General features: G+C 32.4%; 1 protein-coding gene across 1 annotated transcript; it reads left to right on the top strand.

Annotated features, from left to right (window-relative positions):
* The first annotated feature begins 9,899 nt into the window (after positions 1 to 9,899).
* Positions 9,900 to 18,691, top strand: LOC134722428 (protein-methionine sulfoxide oxidase mical3b-like). Its single transcript, XM_063586049.1, has 6 exons — positions 9,900 to 10,036; positions 12,603 to 12,826; positions 14,782 to 14,989; positions 15,534 to 15,641; positions 16,822 to 16,923; positions 18,579 to 18,691. Exons 2-6 carry the CDS (start codon positions 12,611 to 12,613, stop codon positions 18,689 to 18,691), a joined length of 747 nt encoding a protein of 248 aa, XP_063442119.1. The 5' UTR covers positions 9,900 to 10,036; positions 12,603 to 12,610.
* The last annotated feature ends 5,105 nt before the right edge of the window (positions 18,692 to 23,796 follow it).

Below are 23,796 nucleotides of genomic sequence, written 5' to 3'. Positions count from 1 at the left end.
TTGTCGCATGACTGGCATAAGACTGTCGCACGGACGACTTGCGACAAGCACACGACAGTACAATTACACATGTTTTTTCTGTATTGTACCCATCGTGGAACCATCTTGGACATGTCGTAGCTGACGTGACAACTATTTTATAGATCTTCCACGACAAAAAATCGTACAATCTGTTGTAACCGGGGCTTAACAGAATTATGTTTTTTGCTACAGAGAATTGTTACCAATCTGTCTATTTTTGAAGACCACAATTTGCTTTCAAAATTTATTTTATGGTTTTCTGGTTTCATAGGTTGCTATCTTATTCCTTAATAGAGACGAATAACGGGATGCAATTCAAATGATTGACTTTTGACAATGAAACCACAAACTTTGTCACTTAAAAATGAAAAAAATGTTTTAACAAAAAAGAAGTGATCATCTACTGTAACTTTAATTTGTTTTCCGTGTTAGCAGGTTATTATTCACCTTGTCCGATAATAGTCCGTATTTGGCAGGTTATTATGCACCTTGTCCGATAATAGTCCGTATTTGGCAGGTTATTATGCACCTTGTCCGATAATGGTCCGTATTTGGCAGGTTATAATGCACCTTGTCCGATAATGGTCCGTATTTGGCAGATTGTTTTGCGCATTGCCCGATAATGGTCCGTAGTTGGCTTGTTGTCCCTTTTAAATATTTGTTCTCTTCATTTTAATCGTCCCAAATATGTATGAAATATTTGACAATTGACGATAAGAAACCAACTATAGCAATCAATCTCTTCATTTTAATTTATGTATTCACATTCATTTCAGACATTTAAGTTTTCTATCAACATTTAATATTCAAGTTCCACTCAGATGTTGTATAGATATTTATTATGTATATTAAAATTTTAAATTTGCAGACTACACTTCACATCAAATAATAACAGTTCGTTAAAATATATTTATAAACTGGACGTCGACAGTCTTACAAGAGAAAACCTACAAATGCTTGAAAGGAATGTTGTTTCAGTGCTGTCTTTTGAAAATTTGAAATCTTGGATAATATGTTGGGAAAGCATTCACACAGCAGACGATATCGTTCTAGGTCAAATTGGTGGATAAAATGGTAAACTACGTTTGTTCATAACTACATGCCATGGAATACAACTACAATTTAACAGCAATTAAAATGTATTCTTTTAATCTTGCTCAAACGTCGGACAGTATCTTCGTGAATGGACAACCAACCAGTAAGAGAATATATGGGTAATACTTAATTAAATTTTTAAGTTTAAAAAATTCTAATTACATAAAAATTCTACTACTTTCTTTAATTTGTTAGTTATAAGTTGACTATATAGTCGATGTATTTTGATTATTTCTGTCTTTCGTTTACCGTTAAATTGAGGGGTGATACCAAATATCTCTTCTGAAGTTTTTAAAAAAGTTACAAAATATTAATGTCAGATTAAATACTTCATTTAGTTTTTCTTAGTAAATAAAAACAAGATGATAACTTGTTTGGTTTTTTTTATACAAGGTTGAAATATGTTGGAGGCTACAGATCAAACAAGATATAAATTACTTCCGCATTGCACGTTCTTTTTTGGAAAATAGACACGCCATGAAGTCTTTATATAGATGATTTTCATTAAATAATGAATAATAATTACACTGTTTCTTCGTCATTTATATTCATGTCATTGCTTGAATATGAGAGATGTTGCACTATAAAAGCATGCGTAATATATCGTACCACGCGTTGTATCATTATCGCGAAGGCATAGAAAAGATACTCTTAACAATAGCAATTCATTTCATGCTGACCCAACATTAAACAGTACACTTTATTTTGTCTATCAGTTGTCATTTTGAATGTCCCCACGTCAATTTAACAGTGACAGCACACTATATTTGGTGACGCATATTTACTAGTTATATTTGGTCGCACATTTATAACGTGATTTTTTTTAATGAATTTAATATATGTCTCGTTGGTCAAGTGGTCTACAAGTCTAAGAAGTTAAACTACTGTGTATCAGAATGTATCATTAGCCTGTAAAAGGTTGTTAGTTCGAATCCAGCACGTGGCAGCTGTGTTAGACTTCAATCTTAACGGGTTTAACATGTTTTGTGATATCTCAACCCCCCCCCCCTTTTTTTTAACCTCTAGCCAATGTAGAAAAAAACAGTAATACGCACAGTAAAACTTAGTTTAAAAGAAATAAGAGTCCGATGTCAGAAGAGGTAACATAAAAAACTAAACAAAATAACAGTGATGTAAAAAAAGAAGATGTGGTATGATTGCCAATGAGGCAACTGTCCATCAGAGACCAGAATGACACAAAAATTAACAACTATAGGTTACCGTACGGCTTTCAACAATGTGCAAAGCTCATACCGCATAGTAAGATAAAAAAAAAAGGCCCCTAAATAACAATGTAAAACAATTCAAACGAGAAAAATAACGGTCTAATTTATGTGTTTGTTTCAGAAAAAAAAATGAATCGTAAGGACTTTTATATCTTAATAGTTTTCATCGGAAAATTCAAATATTAATAGTATGCCAGTACCATTTCTCTTATTCGGATATAAATCTATGATACTGAGGGGCGTTCATTTGGCTCTGTGTGATGTAATAATACGCTGTCACGTCCATTCGAAATGAGGATGTTATACTCTACGTCTCGTATAAGCATCACATTTTCTGTTCGTGAAAGAACCGTAGCAATAACTCTCAGAGGGTTATGTTATGTTCAAGATATAACAACCAAGAAACATTTTAGCTTTTCGATTATAAAGCGTAAGACTTTATATTCATTCGAATGATGTAAAAACAATCGTGGGTTCTCAAGTACAAAACAAAGTTTTCACTGTGAATGCATGTATATCTTTTTTTCATTTTTGGAATTTCATTATAAAATGTAGTTTTATTTAACACCAGTACACCACCGACCAATAGAATCTAACACTTTGTTCGGTCCACTTTAATATTATTAATCACTGATAGTCTTTTGTAGACGAAACGCGCGTCTGGCGTATATACAAAATTTAGTCCTGGTATCTATGATGACTTTATTTGGTTTACACCGAACAGCAAGCTACAAAAGGCCCATAAAGTGGCAAGTATATTTTAAACAAGAGTGCACTTGCTGAAATGTCTCGCCTTTTTCATGTTCTTTAAAATCTATTGATTTTATGTTGATCGTTCTGGATACATAGCTTACAAGTATCACATAAACCTAACATGATCCAAACAAATGAAGCCAAGTTCCGATAAACCAAACAATAAATACATATACACCTTACAAACATTTAATTCACCAAATATATTGACCTATTGCTTATACTTTCTTAGAAATAGACTTTATCGAGAAAACTATACATTAACTAATTAACCATAAAAAAAATGAGGCCAAAGTCATATGAATTATGCCAGAGAAACATATAAACCTGATAATCAATCGATTCATTACATATGGTCCAAGGACACAGTTATCGTCCTTTGGTTTTCGTTGTCTAATATAGTCCCTAGTGTAAACAGTGTATAACTTGCATGTTTTATTTGATACACTTTCCCAAGTTATTTATTGATATTAAATGCATGAAATATTAAGTAGGGGGATGTAATTACATGTTTAAAAAATTTGGGTGCTGAATCCTTATGTTAAGTAGTGATTTGGTCCAGTTCCAAAAGGTCAAATTTTATCACGTCTGAAGCTGTCAAACTGAATTTTACACCCCCTTAACACAGAACTGTCAATATTTTGAGTTAGAGCTGGTAGAAGTTTCTTTAATTTTGAAATTATTTGTCTCACTGGTAGTACACTACACTGTAAAAATCTTTTTGAGAAAGAGCAGGTGCGATTTTTTTAATTTGAATTTATTGTCTAAAAGAATTGCACTACGAAATAACTGTGTTCTCGGGCCATATAGTTGACTCATTGCTGGTGGAGTTTTAATTTCCCGAGGGTATCACAAGCCCAGTAGTCAGTACCTCTGTGCTGATAAGAATTATCATTGATATGGTCATATTCATAAATTAACTGTTCATAAAAACTTTTGAATTTTTGAAAAACTAAGGGGTTTCTACCTCAGGAATAGATTACCGTAGCTGTATTTGGTAAAACTTTTAGGATTTTTGGTCCTATATGCTTTTTAACTTCGTACTTTAATTGGCCTTTTTAACTCTTTTGGATTTGAGTGTCACTGATGAGTCTTTTGCACACGAAACGCGCGTCTGGCGTAAATATGAAATATAATTATGGTATCTATGATGAGTTTATTTACAACCACTGGGTCGATGCCACTGCTAGAGGATTTTTAATTCTCCGAGGGTATTACCAGCCTATAAGTCATAATTTTTGTGCTGACATGAATTATCATTGATATGGTCATATTTATAGATGAACTGTTAACAAGACTTTTAAAAAGTAAAATCACAAAAATACTGAACTTAGAGGAAAATCAATTCGCAAAGTCCATAATCACATGGCAAAATCAAATAACAAAACGCATCAAAAACGAATGGACAAGAACTGTCATATTCCTGACTTGTTACATGCATTTTCAAATGTAGAAAATGGTGGGTTGAATCTGGATTTATAGCGCTAACCCTTTCACTTTGATGACAGTCTCATCAAATTCAGTTATATTTACATTGATGCGTTAACCAAACAGACACAATAAATAAAATAGTCAACATATGGGTACATCAGTCATCATTGTATAAAATTTTAAAAGGAACAATTTAACAGAACACATTCATTGATTTGTGTGTCTGAGGTCAGAAAATTGTATACGTTACATAGATTTGTCGTTCAATGTGCAAAAATCAAAAGTATGTAAGAATAAATTTTAGAAAAAAACCGAGATTTCTTCTAGTCAAAAAGATACATATTGAATTTATAAGAATTCACAAATAGTTAATTCCACTACGCGATTGAATGATTTTGACGTTTGTGGTCCAACGTTTTTTGTAATTCATTATAGAAATATATCATTTTGACATATAATAGAACAATATCATGCTGACGGGATCTTTTAAAGTACAGAGTCACGTTATAAGAACCAAAGAAATACAAAAAGTCGCATATGCAAAACACACCACCAAAAATTGAAAGACAATACAAACACATTGACGAGATGTATAAGTACCGAGCCACGTGAAACGGATATCACATAAAACCATTCAACAGTAAAAGTAATATTAATAATAGAACAAAGACCAATGAAAGAACTATTTAACACATTGTTAAGATGATAAACAACATCAGTACGCAGAATCTATACTTTAAGACCATCGTGTATTATTTGTGAAGTTGATACGGAATATTTATCAACAAGGTCTTGGTACCTTCCGATGAACTTTTTGTAGAAAAAGGACGAGACGTTCTTTGACATACCCCTGGTTCATCAACTTTCTACTCAGTCACTGATGACGTTTTTCAAAATCTGAGTAGGAGCTGTAAGCTCTTGAATATCGATTAAGTTGGGACATATATATCCCATATGCAGGTGAAGTTGGTATATTGCTACTAAGGTGGGGGAAATTTATAATTTCTAAATTAAAATCGTCTCGTATGTCATAGATTCTGGTACTGAGATGGCTGTGTAAGTCAAATTCGAAATATAAGTCTAAAAATGAGACGAATGAAGTCGTGTCTCTTGTTTCTATAATATCTATTTCTGGGGTATATAAAAATTGAACTCAATCAGAAAAGTATGGAAAGAACATCATCAACATATCTGAAAGTGAAATTAAATAATCTGGCTTCTTTGATCCTCTCGTTTTTGACAAGTGTCTGGAGGAACTCCGATTCATATGAAAATAAGAAGAGGTCGCCAAGAAAAGGCGCACAGTTTGTTCCCATAGGAATGCCGACAATTTGTTGGAAAAGTCTACCTCCAAACTCAACAAATATGTTGTCGATAAGAAACTCTAGCATACTGACCACTTGTTCTTCTGTGTAGCATGTTTTACCTTTTTGTTTGTCACTATTAACGACATATGCCTTTTGAAATCCCAAAGTTATAAATTTATAGCGTATGCTACCATTTTTATGTTGAAAGGCATTGTGGATGTTTCTTTTAGGCGATTTTTCAATTTCACATGGGGAATGGTGGTATACAGGGTTCAAAAATCAAAACTTTTGATAGAACTAATTTCAGAAAAAAACGAGATTTAAAATTGTCTAGAAGTTCTTTAGAATTTTTCAGAATCCACATATGGTTAATACTACTACGCGAGTTAACAGGTTGACAGTATTTCTGAAGACCCTCTTTCACTGCGGACAGAATGTTTGCCAATGTAATGGACAATTCTTTAGTTGAACATGAAGATGAGCCAGCAATAAACCATTGTTTGTACGGAATTTTATGAAACTTTGGTATCCAATACAAACAAAGTAAGTCCTCCGATTTGGTGTTCAATATAATGTTTATTGAAGCCATGAAAGACTTATGATTATCTAAAATATCATCCTTGTCAAATGATATGTCTTTGTATGTGGGATTACCTGAGTGCTGTTTTATACCCAATTCGTTTACAAGAAATTCGTAGTAATATGATTTACATACAAAGACAATATTATTTGAAGCTTTGTCCACAGGAACAAAAACATACTTATCATGAAGAGTTGATAGACATTTCATGGCCTCTTTGTCTCTGAAAACGGACTTTGGTCGATCGTTCACACAGTTTTCCAACTTGTGAATGCGAAGTTTTATCAGAGACCTGATAGTTTTAACCAATTCTGACAAAGTGTCCAGTTCAACTTCTTCTCGCTTAGCCCATGCTCTGGCGTCGTCATCAATGGAATCCATAATTATTTTGAAGTTATGGTTCCAACTGATGTGTTGGGGTTCTCTAAACTTAGGACCATGAGAAAGCACCTTTCGGAGATTTTCATGTTAAAATATGTTTAGATCCCCAGTTATAACATGATCAGAGGGGCTGTAATTATAAGGCAATTGGGAACAGTCACATGTCGGAGGTTTTTTTTTTGTATTGTTCTAAGTCAAGGTCTTGCAATGCTTGTATATAGTTGATTTTTTTAGGTGCAAAATGCTTTAAATACTTAGGCTTTTCTACCTCAGTAATAGATTACCTTAGCTGTACTTGGCAAAATGTTTAGGAATTTTGTTCCTCAATACTCCTCAACTTCGTACTATATTTCGCCTTTTAACTTTTTGGTACTTGAGCGTCACAGATGAGTCTTTTGTAGACGAAACGAGCGTCTGGCGTTAATACACAGTTTGATCCTGGTATCTATGATCATTTTAACAAACTTAACCATGAAAACTTATCATTTACCAACTGACCATAAAAATAAGGTCAAGGTCAGATGATACCTTCAAGAAAAATTATATACACCTTACAATCCTGCCTTACAACAAACATCCATCTAACAAATACAGTTAACCTATTGCTTATATTTCAAGAAAATCAGACACAATCAGTTTAATCTAACAGTGAACAATGAACCGTGACAATGAGGTCAAGGTCAAATAAAATTTGCAAGACTGCACATCATAAAATATTTCCATACACCAAATATCGCACCTTACAATCATTCCATACGACATGTATAGACCTATTGCTTATAGTATCTGATATATAGACTTGACCACCAAAACTTAACCGTGTTCACTGATCCATGAAATGAAATTGGGATCAAAAGAAATCTGTCAAGTGGGCATGAGGACCTTGCAAGGTACGCACATACTAAATATAGGAATCCTATTATTAATAATAAGAAGAAAATAATAACATTACAAAAAAATCTCTTTTTTTTGCAAGTGGTCACTGCACCATGAAAATGAGAACAAGGACAATATACTTATGCCAGACAGAAACTTTGTAGCATGAGGCATCTATATACAACAAATGAATTATCCTGGTTTTCCACATTCTAAAATATTCAGTTTTTGAAGTGTACTAACACTGACGAAGCCGGACCACTTCCCTAATGTCGATTTTTCTGCGACAAGTCGCGCGCTCGACGAAAATGATATATGACAACTTCTATTTATTACAGGGTCACGGTGTTTAAGCGTCTAATTCATCGTACTTCTATATCATTAGCCTGTCAACAATGAGGTTGAAAGTTCCAATCCATGACGAAACAGGTGATCTCAACTCCACTCTTAATTGATTAGGAGTGTCAGTTTTCTTACCGAATGTTAGTGATTCTCTACGGACACTCTTGCGTCATTAATATAAACAGCTGACCGCCACGAATTAAAACAATAATGCTGGAAGAGGTGTTCAAACATCAATCAATCAACATATGTCTTAAAGATAAACCAGTTGTCAATTCAAGGAAAAGGCTTCCATTAAAGTCAAAGAGAGATTTTTGTTACTAAAAGGAAATATAATTTGAACTATATATGTTCCTTCGAACTTTGGTAAAATCCTGTTACCTATATATAACAAATATAATAACTAGAATATCTGCGAACATAGACTTTAAAAATCTATAAGGACTTGTTTTATTCTCATTATATAAAAATAAGATAATACGACAATGAAATTAGTTTAAAATCAAATGATGTACAGTTATCAAAAATAGCTTCAACTGAGAACTGTCACTTGGTTTTATACGAACGATATGAATACTGCATTATATAAATATGTTTTTGTGACAAAGGCAACTACCAATTTTACTTTGATTTGTAAGTCATTTTCAAAACATATATAGTATAGAATAACTTAGTTTCTGAATTGCTTCCAAATTGTGAACTCTCCATTCTATGTTGCTACATTCCAGCAGCGCTGAAACATGAAACTTATACTCAGTTAATACAATATTGCAGGACTTGCGTTTCCTATCGTGTTTTTCTATGATAAAGGCTGCTGCGCACAACAAAGCTATTAAATCAAAAGTTCAAAGAAGTTGTTATCATTTCTTCGAAAAGTTGGTTAACGTTATGGTATATATGTTTCACAGATGACGACTGACATGTTCCCATCATCGTAACCGCAATCGCGTTCTCTTTTTCTCCGAATGTGACCTACCGAATATGACGGATGATTTACAATAACAACACGACGGTTGTCTCATGTGTAACAGATCTGATTACCCTTTTGGAGCACATAAGATCTTTCTTTTGCAAAGTCATGTTTTGTACACCGCTGTTTGTCTTTTTTGGAATTTTTCTCTTGGCCTGGCGTTTTCAGTTTGGTTTCGACAGTTGAGTTTGAATGTAATTTTGGTATTTTGCGGCTCTTTTAATGCTTTGCTTCAGATCTGATTTTTAATTGTGAAAAAGGTAAATCTGAAAAAAAAAGATGGTTTAAAATCAAAATGTTTGTTTTAGTCAATTTACTTGACGTTTTATTAAGTTCATCAAATGCTGACCAATTATGATCCTGTTATGTGATTAATAAGTCCTTACTGATACACAAATTATTTTTGATTTAATAGTATTTAACTTTTTTGTATTGTCGTTGTTTTTGGTAGTATTTGGTTTGCTACAAACAAATATAATACATATGCTATGTAATCTGTAATAATACAGATTAAAAACACATGTAACCCAAGACATTATTTATTTGTATATTCATGTTTTCAACGTACATTCCATGGCACTATATTTTTTAAATGTTACATGAAACTATTACTAAATACAAATAATTTCCCAAAAATTAAATCGAATGTGACAGTTCAAAGAAATTGGGAGGATTAACAGTTTTTTATAACCTTAAGAGTTGGAAGGTGGACTAGCCAATTTAAATTTCCACTTTAATATTTAGCTATTTTTAGATTCAACACATATATACTGTATAGCATAGATACATTTAAATAGTTAAACCATTTAGTTAATTTTTCACCTGTAATTTGTTCAATCACCGTTCAAAAAAAAGTGTTACTTAATCTTGTTAAAAATCCAGTTTCGTGTGATTCCAGGAAATATTTATTTCAAAATATTGATGATCCAATAGCTATCCTTACAATATATTCTAAACCAGTATAGTCAGGATCATAAACACAACGTTTAAATACCCGACTAGTCCTAAAGATGGTTTTGTTGTAACTAGTGGTCAGAAAGGTCTTTTGGAGACGGTAAGGTGTAAATACTTTTTTGTACTTTGTTGTACCATTGTTTGGAAGATCAATTTAATTTCACAATATTTTATATAATCGATTCCTTGGAGATAACTTCTGCATCGTTGATGAATCGACTCTACCTATATTTACTTTCGTTTTGATGCTACTGGTATCTACTTTCGTTTTGCTTTGTGTCATGTACAAACACTTGTACTATGTTATATGTTGTATATTGGATATCTATAAATAATACATAGAGCGATATCATTTTTACATTGTAATTATCTTGTTTGTACGCTCTCAAAACCATGTATACATTTATAACAGTTGATATTAAATAACATTGAAATAAGCATTAAGCTATTCAAAGTTGTCATTAAAGGGTATACCAATATTTGCTCCCAAGCTAGGCTCGCCATAATAGGCAATTGAATTGTACATTATATGCTCAGTATCTAGATTAATAACTTGACTGCTCATAGATCTCGGGGGTATTTGTAGCAATGAACTGAAAATGAGTATTTTTTTATAACTTTCAACTTGTGCTATGTGTTTCTTTATGTTCTTTTATTTTGAAAAGTACATATTGATTCCCAGATTCTGAGGACGAAAAAATGTTAAAAACAAATTCGTGGATTTGAAATCGCAAATATAAAAAAATACGTGTATTCCATAAAAACAACAATAATTTCCGAATCATAAATAAACTGTAAATACACTGTAAGATATATTTGTCTAGTTGAAATAGAATTAGTAAAATCAAAAGCAAATTACTCTTTTTCATGTTTTTGTAATTTAATTTTTTATTTTTATTTTTTCTGGTCTCTTTTTTCACGCAAGTTTTTGCTTAATCATAAGTTAATGAAGTTATACTTCGTCGGATGTTTTCAATCAATATGTGTTAAGTTGCATTTTGTACACTTTAAACCAGTTTAAATAGCTCTTACATTTGAACTATATTTAGATAAAAAAAAATAATTCGACCTATTTAGACCTGTTTTTACCTGCTATTTGAACATTTGTAATGTATACAAAAGAACTGAATATTAACAATTTGAGGTGTGTTTTTTAAAGGTTTCAAGGAAATGGGATAATGTTGATTCGCCTTATTCAAAGACACCATACCATTTTGCTTCGACTTTTATATTTGCATAATCATTAAAGGCCTAAATAAACAGATATTGTTCTACAGGTAGTCTTTGACCTACGATTAGGTTTGCTGAGTCTGTTGTTTATTTATTACAGAGGGTATTTTGAGAAGGTTTGATTTGTCGTCGGTGTACATTGTGCGCTTTTGTTACGGCGGTATAAGATCATATCAGTGTCACTACAAAACTAATTAGATCATTTAGCATGTCATCAACAATATCGTTAATATTGTTATTGATACACTAACAGTTAACATTAGATTATTTTAATTGTTATTATTTGTTTCTTTAATGATAGTATTGTACGTATTCTAATTTCATATTGGTAAAGTAATTACAATTTCTTTTCATGTGTCCATTCATGAATAAAAATATTACTTATATTCGGTGCACTTAAACGAATGTAATCTATGTACATTAAACGGTCTCCATGAAACATTTATTTTAAATAATCAAATGCATTTGCCACACATGATAATCACAAACGAAATATCAAGTCTTTATTGAAGATGTTTTTAAGATTTAACATATAATACTAGTAATTCAAACTTATAATCATCTGATTAAATACAAAGCGTATTATATGCCCTATCTTTAATAAAAGACGGATCGGACAACAATCTGCGTGACACCGTGTTGTAATTTTGATGTTATATTTTACATGGCCATAAAAGTGCGAGGTTTGGCATGCCACAAAACCAGGTGCAACCCACCATTTTTCCTTTAAAAATGACCTGTACCAAGTCAGGAATACGGCCATTGTTATATTATAGTTCGCTTCTGTGTATGTGTGTGTGTGTGTGTGTGTGTGTGTGTGTGTGTGTGTGTGTGTGTGTGTGTGTTACATTTTAACGTTGCGTCGTTTGTTTTCTCTTATTTTTGAGTGTAAATTCACATTGCGAAAAGACGTGTCACGGTACTTAAGTAGTCTGTCCCAAATTTATGTATTTTCATGTTATATTTGTTATTTTCTTGGGATTTTGTTTGATGCTCAGTCCGTTTCTCTGTGTGTTACATTTTAGTGTTATGTCATTGTTCTCCTCTTATATTTAATGCGTTTCCCTCGGTTTGAGTTTGTTACCCCGATTTTGTTTGATGTCCTTGGATTTATGAGTTTTGAACAATGGTATACGACTGTTGCCTTTATCTGCTCAGCATTTTCTGTTAAATAAAAGAGGGACGAAAGATACCAAAGGGACAGTCAAATCTTTTTGACTTCTATTTTTGGTTTTGTTATATTGAACACAGTCATAATATTTGATGCGAAAACTGATTTGCCGATAATATACTTATACATAAATGTAAACACAAATGTATGAAGTAAATACTATATATCTTCTTTAAAATGAAAATCAAAGGTCTTGATATTGATAATACAGATATGCAAATAAAACTGATAAAATTTAAACAAATCGAGCTGTTATATTTTATAGGCTACAAGATGAAAGAGTTCAACACTTTTACAGAAGCTCACACGTGTAAAGATACACTCAAAGCTTTTAGGGAACTAAGTGCAAAACTTGGATTAGACGATATACCTCATGAACAGTTTTTTGAGAAATTGAAATCAGGATTGGTCAACTGGAAGATTAAACGATTCTTAGATCAATTGCAGAAAAGATTTACATCGAAAACACTAAATGGCGATGCTACTAAAGTAAGTATATTAATATGGGTATGAACATGTGATTTAGATATACTCTTGGTTAATATGAAGATCGAACCACACTTTGTTTCCAAGTTGTTATTTTAAGATTGGATAAATATGTTTCAAAGGTATATAGCTTTGTTTAAATACTTTGGTAACATTGCACTTTGGTGGTCGTGTGTTCTCCTGAGAAGTTCATCTACATCGATCTCAAGTATGTTAAATACGTAAGTTGAGAGTTCGAACCCCGAGCAATACTTGTGTGTTCGAATGCAGTCTTACTTGATAAGGATTGCCTATTGTCCTGTCAATGGTCTGGGTTTTTCTCCTGCTACTACGATTATTATCCACCAATAAATATTTACCGCCATGATATAGTTAAATGTGCTTAATATGACGTAAAACACAAATTATCAATACATTAATGATTGTTTTCATTTTTAATCATGGATTAAAAAAGATGTAATGATATTGCAAGATTTCAAACATTAAAATGTCTGACTTTCTTCATTGATTTAAATTAAATTGTGTGATCATCATGAAGACACAGTTTTTTATTTACATTTGTAAATGTAACATATAGATACTGTCTTTAATGATCAGTAAATATGACATCATTGTCAGATTAATGTTGTTAGTCAAATAATTACATATACATTATCCAAATATCTAAACGCCGTAAACAAGTGTTGCCTATTGCATATAGTACGTTAGAAGCGGATATCAAATGACTCTTCAACTTCACCTTTGAACCATGCATATGAAAAAGAATTCATAGTCAAACCCCAGGGTCAAACCAACCTTACAAGACTTACACGTAGCGTATACTCATTCCATACAAAACATTGACATTAATAATTGATAATTGTGTTTAAGAAAATCACTTAACATTTATCTTTTAACCTTGAAATAAGGTCTAGGTTAGATATATCCTTTAACTTGGACATGTAAACTTTGTACCGATAAAAATAACACTCTACCTACCGTATGCAGTAAAACTTTAAATAAAAATGTATATGACTTTTACTCTAAGATACATGTACTCCAACTATTATAATAACTAGATAACATTTGAATTGTAAATACATATTGTTACGTTTTTATCGAAAAGTGGCTAAGGGTAATTTTAATGTATTTGCTTAAATTTTGGTTAAATGATATCAGTGGGACGTTGAGTGTTCAGGTTATCTGACCCACGACACAAAATATGCAACGTATCTTAAATATCTTGTTGATAAATACACTTAAGAATGTGTGATTGAAAAAAATGTTATTGACATCAGCTATTTTTCAGGTGTTTTGTTAATATTTCGAATATACGTTTCCCTACCACTGTTGATACGGTTTACTCAGATACACAGTTTTAATCATCCATGTTTTGAAGAAAACTACTGTCCATCTATTAACCATTTATTACATGGGGAGAACTTATAAAAATAATATAATAATAATAATAAATTATTATTTAAAGAGGGTAACTCAATTGAAACAAGTCTAATTTTGATTGCGGCTCCAAACTATAAACTACAATAGCTAGAAAAGCTTATATTTTACTGAATCGAAAATGCATTTAAATTTTCTGCCACCATTTTAACTTTTCCCGATGTACAGGTGTGTATGTACTCAAAGTAAAATTTGTGACGTAACTACGGCCATATAAGCCAAAGGTTATGATGAACCTTAAACTACTTTTGTTGGACGATTACTAATAAATGATGGATTAAAAAAATCGCCAAATTTACAAAGCATTTGATGTATTGCATTATACCTCAAATCAGCACATACGAATACTATTTAGCATATAGCAAACATTTTCTTATATGAAATTTATAATTATTTTATTCGTTTCCCGATCGAAAGAATCTATAAATGATTGAAGAAACAGTCGGTATTATGTCTATATACCAATAGTGTTACCTTTTTTGGAACTTCCTTAAAGTGCATTTTGACATTCTACATTGTAGGTACTAGTTGTTGGTGCAGGGCCATGTGGACTACGTTTAGCCATAGAGACTGCCTTTATGGGATGCAAAGTTATTTTGATAGATAAACGCGATGCTTTCACTCGAAACAACGTCCTCCATCTCTGGCCATTTACAGTAACTGATTTGAAGAACATAGGCATTAAACATTTTTTCGGAAAATTTTGCCAAGGGGAGCTAAATCATATAAGTAAGTTTTTAATTTTGAAGCTGAAATTGCACAAGTATCTTTTATAAACCCTCGTTTGAATTTATTTATAACTAAGTATAAATACAGCTGATGATATCAGTTTAAAGTTTCCCATAGAATTCAACGGAACAAATTTAATTAATTCAGGTATGTACCAATTATCAGATTGTCTGCATATTGTTATAGCACAATATTATCTGTGAGACACATATAAAGTATTTTTGTCGAGTGAATGCAGCGAGTTCAAATAGGCTTCATTTTGTGTCGAGAATATTAAGGATTAATGTATTTGAGAGCTTCATTCTACAGGTATATACGAACTAGACAACACTTTTCTTGAATCATTTTCCTTTGATGAAACGTCCAAAACTACTCTCGAAAAGCTATTCTGTATTTTTAATCGTGTGTTTCGGTCGTTGAGTTTTAAAGGTTTGACCTCTATACGGAATTATAGTTTAAGTTTATCTTATAGTTATTATGAGTAAAATATGTATTTATTTAGTCGAAATATTACTTTTTCTAGATGAAATTTTGTTTCTTTTAGGTATTCGTCGCCTTCAAATTTGTCTTATGAAAATAGCGTTGGTGCTAGGTGTAGAAGTTCATACCAAAGTTGAATTTGAAGGCTTGCAGTGTCCACAGAAAAATGGTGGTAAATATTTAGATAATAATTGATAAGCTCGTCGCTGTTTGTATGTTCAGTTATCTTGGCTTTGGGTATCATTGAAGAGACATCAAATTATTAAATGTACACCTGGTTCAACAAAGTTCATTGAAATTAGAACCACTAATTATAGTATATCACTGGGATTTTTATGTTACCATTTCATTAGTGACTGAACTTTCATTGGATTTCAGTTTTTTTGTAATTGTTTTGACACCTGATCTGCCAGATGTATAAGATTTGCCATTATGAAAATTAAGTAATCATCAAGCAAATATATGATTACTTTTTCGGGTTTTACTATAAATGTGGTACCTTTTGGATATTAAACGTTCAGTTAGGGCTTTGTAGTAGCAAACATTCCGGTCGGGCGGTATTCAAGGTACACTAAATATGCATTTGATGCAATACAATAGGTATAGGTAATATGATTACTCGTAAAGTATCAAATACGTTAACTTGTACCAGTTCGATGCACATAGAGTGGAATAAACCAACAGGACATTCGAACTAGTAGGTCGACGATAAGTTAACGACCATGTACACAAAGATGAAAATAGGTGGCTTTTATTTCGTGTGTTAGCGACTTTTATTCCGAATGAATGAATAGACCTGTTATTTTTTTATTTTTTTCATTATAAGTACATGTAGCCCTTCTTCTAATGTTATTTATCCATATTGTCTTCCTTCGAATATCATCGATTTACAAATATAAGAAAATGTATAAAAAAGAACAAAACACCAATTTCCCTGATATACTCTGTCAAGGGTATATGATACACTGTTTTTGATTCATTAATGATGATTGTTTGAATCACGAGAATATTCTATGGACTTATGTTTCATTTTAACTGAAACAAATAAATTAAAGAGAAAAAATAACTGTTCTCATGAATGTCTTCTAGTCTAATATCAATGTGGATGACTAGTACATGTATGCGCGTGCATTTACCTCGTTGAAGTAGCACATAATAATGCTAACTTGCGTGAATGTAATTCTGTTATGTATATTGTAATAATATCGTAACATAACATATGCACTCAAAAATAAAACGGCATCTTCCCATGAAACAGGTTTTCAACACCTAGTTTGAGGTAAGGATAACAATTTATTGTTATTTTGTTGTTTGTAAACAAATACGATTATTCAATGCTCTCTTTGTTGAAGGAACAGGTTGGAAAGCGGTTTGTAAGCCACACAATCACAAGGTTTCCTATTTTGAATTTGAGGTTTTGGTGGCAGCTACGGGAGCTCGTGATGCTCTTTGTGGTAAGTAGTAAACAACACAATATTTAAAATTAACATGACTTTTAGAATTTGAATACACAGCTTATGATATTAAGGCAACATTATTTTACCTCTGTACAAATCTTATAAATCAATAAAGAACATGAATACGTGTAAGCAAACAGAACTATTTATATGGAACGAAATTGTCTTAATAAAGGTAACACGAATAAAACGGAATGTATATGCTTGTTTAACATACATTATGCTTCGAACATTTCGTGCTGCCGACACGCTTTTTATGCCCCACCTACGACAGATGGGTATTATGTTTTCTGGTCTGTGTGTCCGTTCGTCTGTTCGACCGTTCGTCCCACTGCAGGTAAAAGTTTTTGATCAAGGTAGTTTTTGATGAAGTTGAAGTCCAATCAACTCAAAACGTTTTGAACATATGCCCTATGATATAATCTTTCTAATTGTAATGCCAAATTAGAGTTTTTACCCCAATTTCACGGTCTACTGAACATAGAAAATGAAAGTGCAAGTTTCAGTTCAAAAATTTTGGTCAAGGTAGTTTTTGACTATGATCTTTCTAATTTTAATGCCACAATTAATGTGTTGACCCCAATTGCACGGTCCACTGAACATAGAAAACGATAGTGCGAGTGGGACATTCGTGTACAATGGACACATTCTTGTTTTGATATACCTTCAACCTGGAAGCTCTAACATAAAGAAATTAACAGCCAATGATGTATAAATAAGAAGAAACGTGAAGAACTATTCAAGCATAAAAATGTATATATTATTTTCTGTTCTTATTGACACGTACAAGGTCCTAGAATGGCCTTTTTTTGTAAGGGAAGCACCCGGGATAGGTAGGTGTCGTTCGGTTATCTGCTTATTTTCCGTCAGTTTTAAACAGTCGTCTAAGTTGAATATATTAGGCATCGTGCTGTTTTGAAACATTTTTAATTTATTTCTCTAAAAGAAATATAAATACATATTTTATTCGTCGCCAAATAACTTCAGGATACTTCAACATATTTACATCAATTCAAATACACACTAACATGTGTGTAGAATGAGGTTCCTGTTGATTAACATGTTACAAATTGGCGTTCTATAGTTAGTAAGGTTTGAAGGTGGAAAAACAAAAAGAAATTCAGTGTGACATGCATTGATTCAAGTTTTCGTTTCGTTTTTGTTTACGGTCAATTAACTCATAACAATGTCCATAAAACTGAAAAATCATGATTTTGAGTGTACATCTTGAAGCCTGGTTTAATGTGTTTCTGGCAAGTGGCATTCATTAATTTAGAATGACAAGTTAAATTATGCAGAACATTAAGAACAGAAAGCTGCTTGGAACTTCTATTCACAACATATTTATACATATGGTTGACCTTTCCAAGGAAACTCACTCTGAAACTAGATCTGCTGCCCTTCTTTTAACCGACTTATTACTCTGCTCTGACATAGTCAACTACTAGACGCTAGACTTATCCTGAGTAAGTATATCCTCAGAAAATACAAAAATGTTAAACGCGTCATCCTCATTTAGACAGTCTTTCAATATGAATGTGTATATGGACGAGTGTTTTCCCATGGATCTTCATATCCCGTTTTCTTATTTCAATATGAATAATCTAAACATGAAATGCAGAATTGTGATTGTTGACAAACTTATATTTCAGAATACAAACTTCGATTTGAAAATGGAACAGTCACTAAACAAGGTTATTATATTAGTAATAAGTATTTTAAAGTAGATAAATATTCTGTAGATAATATTGTTTTCTTACTTTAAAGTCGAAGTAAACTACTGTGGATTCAATTTGTTTCATCTATTCCAATTTGATAAAAAAAAAAGTGTTATTTTCGCAGATACTTATTTTTGTAGTTTTGCCTATAACATGTATAATACTGCAAACACATTGTTTTTCGTATTACGAATAATATTATAGTATATTTGATTTGATTGATTTTAGTGTTTCGAACGCCACCTTTAAGCAGCGCTTTTGGACTATTTCGTTGCGGACAGTTTTTATTTGTGAAGAATATAACCGGCCTTCAATAGCAAAAGTGGCGATCCTAGACAATTAAAAATGGAGTCGAGTGCACCTGCACTAGCGTGGTTCGAACTCAAAACCTGAGCGTTGACTTGCTAGTGATTACAGTTGTGACTACTAAGACAACTAGATCACCGAGTCCCATATATTATATACACATAGAAAAAAGTATTGCAACACCTTGATTTTTTAAAATTTGAAAAATCAGCCTCTTATTTTTGATGGAATATGATAAAATATTTGTAAACTAATATTGAAAAGTACTTGATGATAACATTGGCATTAATAGGAACAAAAAATATAAAAAAACAAAATGTTTTATCTAACTATTTTTTTATAACAAAATGAAGTGTTTTTCTACGAAAAATGCATTTTCAACTTTTACTGTAGTCGAACTTAACAATGTCAGACATTTCAAAATTCATCTTTAGATGATTGATCATGGTTGATCTTCATACGCCAAAGAATTAGTGCGTTGTGCGCAGCCTCCATTCAAACGGATAACCGCCTATTAACGTCTTCTGATTCCTGCAATAAGTCGACTAATTTGTTGCTAAGGTAGCAGCAACCATTCATGACGAAGGGTATTTTTGTTCATGACGTGTTTGAACTGAGGTGTCCTTACTTTTACGTTACGCTCAATAGTGTCTAATATATGTTCGATTTGGTTCGAATTCGGGCTACGATCGGGCCAAGGAAGATAAACCGAATTCCACTTGAACAATGGATTTTCCTGCACGATGCTAATTATCAACTTAGGCGAGCTGTGCACTATATTTGATACGGACAACTGTGTGTCTGTTCGTAGACAAAGGTCCCCGAAATGATCTTATCGCACGATAACCAGTAGCAGTGAGCCGCTAGAACAGTTCTCGTTTAAAGGCTCCTGTATGATCATCACTCTCTTTTAAGAATTGTATTGTTTGCAATGGGTTTCCTTCTGACCAACCTTCATTATGCTTGATTTTCCCTAGCTGATGTTGTAGGGGTGTTTTTGATCTCGGAAGGTCTTTAACATCGTTTGTTGTCTGGTATTATTCTCAAAACGAGTTATAGCTGAATAGTGATGACCAACCATACGTGCAATTGTTACAGCGACATACCTGCTTCTCTCATGCTGATTATCTGCCATCTTGCTGCAGTTATGAGTTGCTGATGACCAATTACAAGGTGTCAATCACATAACTTTATATATTTAGTTATTTAAAGTGTTGAAAACAATGAGGATCAAACCATCTGTTTTATCGTTTACGAGTACAGTAGCTGCATGTGCAGATAAGAAATTATCGAGTCGATAGTTAATGATTAAACTCGGGTGATATTTAAATCATGTTTGACTAGTTATATTATAACAAATTGTATAAAAAAGATAAAGAGTGTTTTTTTTATTTCAATTTCAATTTGGTGTTGCAATACTTTTTTCCATGTGTATATATACGTAAAGTGGTATTTAACGAATACAAGTGAATCCAAGGTACATGTACTATCAATATAAATATCTGATGTAAAATTGGTTGAACGCTTGTAAATAGTTTGCATGTACCTCTTGAATAAAAACAGTCGAATGCAAACAGATTTACAAGAAGACAATGAAAACTTTGCATTCAAGCAAACATGAATGATTAACCCTTTCACGTTCCGCCAAATTGGACATAAACTTATGGAAAGACACAATCATAGTTCAATCGCATATAGCATTCGCACTGAAGCTTACACAAAGGTCGTTTTGGGTCCATTTGAGAGATAATTGATAAAATATTTCAAAAAATATAAAATATCAGAAATTTTGTCTTTTAAAGTCACGTGTTATATGTCCAAAAGTCACGTGACTTGCGAAAAAAAAGTAAAAAAAACACAAAAGTCTTCCGAAAAAGGTCGTGTGGAGACTTTTATTATGGCTAATAGGATATAGTTTAAGTGTCAAAGCAATGTCCTAGGTCTGATAAACCCAGGAAAGTTACCATTATGGCATAGTTGGAGGAAATACGTGCTATATGTCTTCAAAACGTTGATGCCTGCAACATGCAAAAATTTTCGTCAAAAATCTTATTCTTGACACAAATTTTAGGTTGAATTATGTTTATTCAAGCAGCACATAGAATTTTGACTTTGAAAGTAAAGATTCAATGAATTACAAATTACTTGGGTGTTTTGGGCCTATGATGTTTTAGTTTAAGGGGGGGGGGGGGGGTGCAATTAGGACATACATTCTTTAAAAACATACAAACATTGTTTTTAAGTTGAGTTTTGTATATTTTCATGACCCTCTTTTTGAAATTGAAAGTAAAGTTAAGTTAAGTTTCATTATTTTTTTACCTCCGGCTTTGAGGTTCGAACATGCAATCTTCCTGCTGTGGGCTAGTGCAGTTTCCCACTGAACCACGGGAGTTCCAGTTTAAAATATCGAAATTTTAGTACTTAACTCTTTCATTAAGGAACGAAGTGAGAGTAATCAAATAATCAGCCTGTTTTCTGTTTTCGTTTAGAAATAAAGTCTCGATATAACATAGAATTGTTGTAAAACTCATTATTCTGAACAAATATAGGATGATATCATACTTTAGTCTGCCATTTTTTTCTAGACTTATACCGGTTTCTTTATTTCATAAAAAGTGTGTTTATGACATTTCCATAACCAGGCACTTCAGAAACAATGTTCTGTTACATCTATTTCAACTTCGAAAAAAAATGACTTTTTGGCTTTTTTGTCTTTTTTTCAATTAACTTGGAAAGAAATGACCACAAATTGAGAGTGCATTTCAAGTAAATAAACTCATCATAGATACCAGGACTAAATTTAGTAAAAACGCCAGACGCGCGTTTCGTCTACAAATGACTCATCAGTGACACTCGAATCCAAAAAAGTTAAAAATGCCAAATAAAGTACGAAGTTGAAGAGCATTGAGAACCAAAATTCCTTAAAGTTTTGCAATAATTGCGTTGGTACACTTTCAATCACTTATTTCACTTGAGTACAAGTTTTAATCATAATTTGAATAGTTTCCCTCAAAAATACACGGCGTAGTTAATAAAAAAAAAATTATATGGTCCCTTAAATCAACAGTTTATTTTCCCATACTCTACGGAAATATTGTGTTCAAATTAAAAAAAAAACCACGGTTTTTACACGAATCACACAGCTGTGATATAGGGGATTGATTTGAGCCATCAACCACTTCTGTACGTCAACAAATGAGAAAGATTCAATTCTTTGCGCAAGCTAGTTACCAAAAAATATAGCCCATCGGTACCAGAGTACCGATCGGAACAGGAAGGGGTTAATAAATAGTCAAAACAAAAAATCGACCTTTGTAGCCTTACAGTTAAGAAAGAAATTTAGAATTTTCACAAACTTAACTTAATGAAGTGTTTCTTTGCTTTATTTTGTTATAGGTTTTGAAAGAAAAGAATATCGTGGAAAACTCTCAATTGCAATTACTGCTAATTTCGTAAATTCAAATACTGCTGCTGATATGAAGGTAAAAGAAATTGGAGGAGTTTCTCGTCATTTTAACGAAAAATTATTTACTGATTTGGAAAATAAGAAAGGAATAAAACTGGAAAATATGGTTTACTTCAAGGATGAGACGCACTATTTTGTTATGACACCAACAAAGGCAAGCTTGGTCCGTAAGGGTGTTTTCAAAGCAGATTTGCCTGCGTCAAAATTATTGGAAAGCGACAATATTGACGTACAGAGGTTGAAAGCGTATGCAAGAGACGCTGCGAACTTTTGTACTCAAAATGCAATGGCTGATATGAGATTTGCAAAAAATTCTCATGGAATGGATGATGTGGCCATGTTGGACTTTTCATCGAAAATTGAAGCTGTAAATGCATCACATATCATTGAGAGGAATAGTAAAAAGCTGCTGATTGGACTGATTGGGGACAGTCTTTTAGAGGTATTTTTCATACTGGTAACATTGCTGTTTTTTATGACATTGATTATAAATTTAACTGATTTATTGAAATGTGTCTTAGTTCTATCAATAATTCTGTTACCACAATTTACAAATAAAAGATCTTAGGTTAGTTAAGATTGTAATTTCGATTTTGCAAAAACTAGTTTATATACTATAATGGAATAGGAGTCGCTTATTGAAACGCATTTGTAAGATTGAAATTAACTGATTGATAATATTAGAGAGCAACCATTTAACTTCAGGGATGGGGGTATATTTTATGTCGGAGTCAGAATATTTCAAGGAATTCGGCGCTATCAAGTGAATTATTTTTTTCAAAATATAACACTATAAGGTTTGGGGAAATCTGGATCCAGAATTTTTTTAATCATCTGCTTGACCACATATGTTTTTCTTCTTAAACATATACCCCTCTTTTTTCTCTTGAAATTAAATAGTCGTTTCCTTAAATCTACTATACACAGGAAACAAACTGTAAAATTAAATTATATTACAATATTCCAGCCCTTTTGGCCACAAGGCACTGGGTGTGCACGTGGATTTCTGGGAGCTTTAGATACAGCTTGGATGATCAGGAACTGGAAAAGTATGGAAGACAAACCTCTTGATATTATAGCCCAGAGAGAGAGCGTTTACAAAGCATTATCTCAGACGACCCAGGACAACATCAGCAAGAAATTCAGTAATTACACTGTCGAACCAAAATCGAGGTAGTATTTGTTTATTTTGAATAAAACATACCTTTCTTTTATGTTCACTTATAAAGGAGGACGTTTGACAGCATGGATTGGAGCCAATGATTTGCGATGGAATTGCCAAAAAAATTAACCAATCACCATTATGTTAAATTTACTAGTCTTAGATGTATGATGCTTTTTATTTGTTGTTAGTGGCTTTGAACTCTTAGATCTTTTGCT

Source organism: Mytilus trossulus, chromosome 6 (genome assembly GCF_036588685.1).
Source record: "Mytilus trossulus isolate FHL-02 chromosome 6, PNRI_Mtr1.1.1.hap1, whole genome shotgun sequence".
NCBI lineage: Eukaryota > Metazoa > Mollusca > Bivalvia > Mytilida > Mytilidae > Mytilus > Mytilus trossulus.
Note: the sequence above shows the minus strand (reverse complement) of the source record. Positions and strands in the feature narration are given on the sequence as shown.